General features: G+C 46.5%; 1 protein-coding gene across 1 annotated transcript in view; it reads right to left on the reverse strand.

Moving 5' to 3' along the window:
* LOC307091659 (neurofascin-like) overlaps positions 1-5507 on the reverse strand; it is a gene marked incomplete at its 3' end in the record, with an annotated part of 10876 nt that extends 5369 nt beyond the window's left edge. Inside the window, exons 1-2 of the mRNA XM_079759302.1 lie at positions 5442-5507; positions 1202-1361 (exon numbers count right to left, since the gene is read on the reverse strand). Coding sequence (XP_079615428.1) covers positions 1202-1295 — 94 coding nt within the window. The remainder of the gene's footprint in view (positions 1-1201; positions 1362-5441) is intronic.
* Positions 5508-6078: the final 571 nt, after the last annotated feature.

Consider the following 6078-nt stretch of genomic DNA (forward strand, 5'->3'; position numbering starts at 1 on the left):
TTTGCCAACCTTTAGAATTGAAGTGGCATTGTTGTTGAAGGTTCTAACAGTCGCTTTGTTTAGTGGCTTCACCTCTAAGAAACCCTGTAACCTTGGCTACATGTTATCTGTGGCAAGGCTGTCGGTAATTAAAAAACACACACATAGGTGACCTTGTGAGGCTCTGACATCTTGAAGTGTGTGTGTGTGTGTGTGTGTGTGTGTGTGTGTGGGTGTGTGTGTGTGTTGGAATTCCACCACGCATCCCCACGGTCTGTGGTGCACAGCATTGTGCACCAGATAGGGTAACCTGCGTGCGTCTGGTGGATTCTGTTATCTCTTTGGTTGAGCTTGGCGCTCAACTGTTTTAATCCTTGCAAAGGTTATGCTGTACGTAGGGGACAATTTCAACCTTTAACCCATTCAGTTTAAACATTGTGACTGATACGCAATGGTCCTCTCTAAATGTTGTGTGAGGTGACCTGCCTGGAAGGTATTGCATCACATAAAGGATCAAACCATAATTCATTGGCAGAAATAACTTCTATTGATTAGCTGAGAGAAATTCTCTCAGTAGACGAAAGTTAACAATGATATAAAACCTGGCAGTCTGGGGTCTGTATTGAATACATCTGACGATTGATATAGATTAAGGCAGGTTAATGCAGAGGTCCTCTCCTGAAGAAAAGTGTGTGTGTGTGTGTGTGTGTGTGTGTGTGTGTGTGTGTGTGTGTGTGTGTGTGTGTGTGTGTGTGTGTGTGTGTGTGTGTGCGTGTGAGAATCAATAGTGAATGGTGAATAGGTCAGAGACTATAAGTAGAAGGCTGGCTAAAGGGGTACACAAGAGGTTTGGTGGGGGTGTGATGATCTGAACAATAAAACAGCTGACGGATGAGGACAGCCGCTCTGTGTGTGTGTCTGTGTGTGTGTGTGTCTGTGTGTCTGTGTGTGTGTGTGTGTATCTGTGTGTGTGTGGAGGTCTATGAGATATCTGGAAGACGTGTGAATCCTTCAGCCCATCTCATCTAAAGCCTCCAGGACGCTCCCCTTTGTTCCTTTACTCTAACCACTGGATCATGAGGCGGTGCATTGAAACCACTTCAGTATTGTTGATTTATGAACATGGATTTGAATATTCCTTTAAATATGATGTGTTTAATATCTATTTTGATATTTTATGATCTGGCTCATGGTTGAATATCATTCTCCTCCAGTCACTTACGGTCCTGAGGTACTTCGATGGACGCGGCCTGTTGCAATAGCAGCAGCAGCGATGAGACAACAGCCAGGGCCACCTGCCAGCCCTGCGCCAACATCTCTCCTCCTCTCAGCTCCTCCAATCTATAGGTCAAACGGCGGACTGCCACGTGCACTTCCTGTGACTGAAGCAAAGACGAAAACACATTGTTAGAAGTGTGAAGCTGCAGAACATGAATGTGTGTGTGTGTGTGTTTGTGTGTGTGTGTGTCTGGGGGTGTGTGCGAGATTGTGTGTGTGTGTGTGTGGGGGGGGGGGGTTATGTGTCTCTGTGTGTGTGTGTGTGTGTGTGTGTGTTTCAGTGTGTGTTTCTGTGTGTGTGTGTTCTGTGTGTGTGTGCGTGTGTGTTTCTATGTGTGTGTGTTTCTGTGTGTGTGTGTGTGTGTGTGTGTGTGTGTGTGTGTGTGTGTGTGTGTGTGTGTGTGTGTGTGTGTGTGTCTGTGTGTGTAAATGCTGCCCTACATTCACAGCTGCGTATGGACAGAGCCCAACATCACAAAGCCCACTTAGTCTACAAACATCAGAACCATTAGTGGCTCTCTCTCTGTGTCGTCCTATGAACCACGGGCCCGCCCACAGTCCCCGCCGCCAGCAGGGGAAGGTCTTTAACACGGCAGTGCTGCAGCGCCCAGCATGTCTCAGGGTCACAACAGACCAAACAGAACGATAGAAATCCTCCCAGTCCAATAGAATAAGATCGATGAACCCATGGAGGTGAATGGACCCGTTCCATCTCATCCCATGTTTAGTGTCAGCCCGTCACCCGGTCTGGGTGCAGGGTTTTGCCCTGGCGTAGGTGTTGTCACTGTCATCCAGCTCAGCGTTTACCACACTGATGGGGCAGACTGTTGGCCGGGAGCTGAGATAATACGCCCTTTTCACCAGCACCCCTCGGGGAACAGCTTTTAGCTCCAGGCTAGTACCCCACAGCACACACACAAACACAAACTCTGTAACACACACACACTCTCTCTCTAACACACACACACACTCTCAAACACACGCACACACACACACACACACACCCTTATAAACCATCTGGTGGGGAACGTCAACCCAACACACAATTAGGTATTTAGTTGAACACCAAATACCTAATCTGTCTCTTGGGGGTCGGACACAGATCCCCCAAAATAGGATAAATGTGTTTGGTGTGCCCATCACACACACACACACACACACACACACACACACACACACACACACACACACACACACACACACACACACACACACACACACACACACACACACACACATATACATACAAAACTCAAGCTGTTGTTGGGAAACCTGACTTTCCCCCTCTCTGTGTTGATTACTGAACCCTTGTTAGACACAGCAACAGACAGGAATACACACATACACACACACAGACATGAACACAGACACACACACACACACACACACACACACTGACATGGACACAGACACACAGCCACGAACACAGACACAAACACAAACTCACACACTCACCACACTTGCAGACACATACACACACACAGACATGAACAGACACACAGACATGAAAACAGACACACAGACATGAAAACAGACACACAGACACGAACACACACACACAGACACAAACACACATACATGAACACACACACAGATACAGACACACAGACACAAACAGACACACATACATGAACACACACACAGATACAGACACACAGACACAAACAGACACACATACATGAACACACACACAGATACAGACACACAGACACGAACACACACACAGACTTGAACACACACAGACATGTACAGACAGATCCTCATGTAGGGCACGTGATGGGCATCAAAGGAAGAGAGAGAATGAGAGAGGACTGTAAAAGGCCAATGGGAGAGTGCCTCCCTGTGCTTCCATCCACACACCCATCTGGATGGAGGCCTCTGCTGTAGTATTCAGACTCGGGCTAGCTGCATAAGTGATGTGATGCTGCGTGCATGTTGGGGCTCCTTCTCCTCACGCGGGCACAGAGCCGGGGAGGACGTGCCCGGGAAAAGGGGGTCAAAGCACAGTGCTCACCACGTATAACGGCACGCAGACGTCAGTGCGCACAGAGAGAGAACATTCACATGACACACTCGGAGCACAAAACACAGAAGCTATTTGCAGATGACCTCATTTTGTGTGTGCTGTCTGTCTAACTACCCGTTAGTTAAGAAAGGTTGGGTCTCCATGAGATGTGGGGTCTCCGTCTCGGGGAAACAGGGTTTCCCCGAGATAAATAAATGGAAATGAGTTTGTTTTCTTATTTCTGACTGAACACACATCATGTCCCGTCGCTGAAATGAGTTTGTTTTCTTATTTCTGACTGAACACACATCATGCCCCGTCGCTGCCGTCTGCCAATATTTAGGCCAGTTAAAAAAAAACGGTTGGAAAGATTGCGAAAAAATAACTGAAAGAAGTTCTGAAAATAAAGTCGGCAAACATATTTCTGCAGGGAGTACGCTGAGCACTTGGGTTGCGGAGGAGAGGCTGTTACTGATCGAGGACGAGGGAGGAGGAGGGAGGTGCTTAAAATAAGCAATGTGATTGACCCAGGCGAGCACTTAATGCTGTTTCTCTGTTTGTTTCTGTTACAGTGTGAAGGAAGGGCGGAGCGTGGGAGAGAAAAGAGGGGAGAGAGAGAGAGAGAGAGGGATGAGAAGAGATGTGACATGCAGAGGAGTTAATTATCAAGATGCACAGAAACATGTGTATAACCTAGATATAGGGTACGGACGCACGCACACCACATGCACACAAACATGATGCACACACACGCATACACCGTATCCTTCCTACGGGATTTAAAAGCAAAACATTCACGCCCACACATTGATTTAGTTTAGTAGGAATGGCAAACCATGCACATTAATCGTTTTTGAAAACAAGTGATTGAAAAATAAACAGAAAGCAAAACCAAACTGTAGTCTTCATCAAAACAGAACCATTTCCTGAGTACGCCGTTTCTGACGTCATTGAACCAGTGGACACACACACTAAAACTCCTTCACATATAATGAGGATACTTCTGGAGATTATCTCAACTGCCTAATGAATGCTGTCTGTGTTTTTGGGTCATGGATATAGTGTATACATATATGCTTCTTTCTAGAAAAACATTATATTAATATGAGATGCAGATTGAGGTTGAACATATTTTACTGAGGCAGGACAGCTAACACACATTTGTGCATCTTAGAAAGGCTGGCACACATTCCTGCCATACTAAACAAGACTAAATTGCGAATAAAATGTGAAAATTGTTTCTAGGAACTGTGTTGGCATATCCCTAGCTCTTCCTTTTATAAACCCCATTGTGCTGTGGTAATGGAGGTGGGGTGAAGGTGACAGCTAATGGTTCCTGTTAGCCAACACGAGAGACTGAAGAGCAGAGAATTAAAGCTGCTTTTAATGTGGACTGTGTGTGTGTGTGTGTGTGTGTGTGTGTGTGTGTGTGTGTGTGTGTGTGTGTGTGTGTGTGTGTGTGTGTGTGTGTGTGTGTGTGTTAATCTGTACTGGCTCTTTGAATCTCAGTAGTGATGGCTTGCTTCCCATTCTGTCAAATTCTCAGTCTTTCGGTCAGTCTGTCCGTCTATCTCTTTGTCTGTTTGTCCCTCCCCCTCCTCGTTCACGCACACACACACACACACACACACACACACACACACACACGCATCCACACACCCAGAGATGAAAACATGAATAATATTGATACCCGTAGCTGTCCACATAGCTTCAGGCCGATGCTATATATGCCTGCATGAACACACACAAACAAACACACACACAAAAAGACACAAACACACACTAATAGACACACACAAGAGCCAACCTTTTTGATCTCCTATAATATCATAGTGCTTTCCTTATTAAGTTATCCAACCTCCCTCCCTTCCATCGGGGAAGGAGGTGTTGTTAAAACGCCCACTGAAGTCAGCCCCATGCTTCATCACAAAAGGTGTACACACAAACACACAAATTTACAGACGCACGCACACACACACACACACACACACACACACACACACACACACACACACACACACACACACACACACACGTGTACAGGCACACACCCACACACACACACACAAGCGAGGGGGCCCATCAGAAAGACATCTGTCTGAGCCCCCCCGGCCTTCCCATGTTAACACCCTCCGCTCAGAAACCAACATATGAAGGAACAAAAGAGAATATTACCTACGTTTAGAGATGCAGATGCTTTGTTTGTGAGCAGCCTCTCTGTTGCCGTCGACAGCGCTCAGACCTGGGAGGGACAGACGGAGCACATTCACACATGCTATTTTTAAGTGCTTGACAATGCCTGGTGTCAATCCTGCTTTGATACAGACACAGCAAAACTTTATTTTCGTTTATTTCGTCGTTTAATGGATTCAAGCATCAGTCTTTTCTAAACATGAGTAGAGACCTCAGTAGTTGTGCGTTTGTGTGTCATGACGCCAATGCATCACACAAACGTATCCTCTGCTTCTCTTTTCAGAGCAAAAGACGGCAACACCGTCTGACCTTTCATGCCAGACCAGCCATCCTCCTTGGCTCGTCGCTGGTTTACACCGGCTGCCAGTCAGCGATCCACACAAAAGACGAGGCGCGATCAGGTTCCATGAAGTGTCACGACCCTAACGAGGGAGATGAGTGCTGACTGCTACTGAAACCCTACACACAAGACACACATCCAGGCATACCCGTCTGGCCCGTAAATCTCTTTGTTTTTAGATTTGTGTCTTTCTATTCATGAGGCTGACACCCTCCTGTATGTCTGTGTGTGTGACTGTATTTGTGCGTATCTGTGTGTGAGTGTGTATGTGTGTCTATGTGTG

Source organism: Pollachius pollachius (genome assembly GCF_949987615.1).
Source record: "Pollachius pollachius genome assembly, contig: scaffold_471, whole genome shotgun sequence".
In the NCBI taxonomy this organism is placed as follows: Eukaryota; Metazoa; Chordata; class Actinopteri; order Gadiformes; family Gadidae; genus Pollachius; species Pollachius pollachius.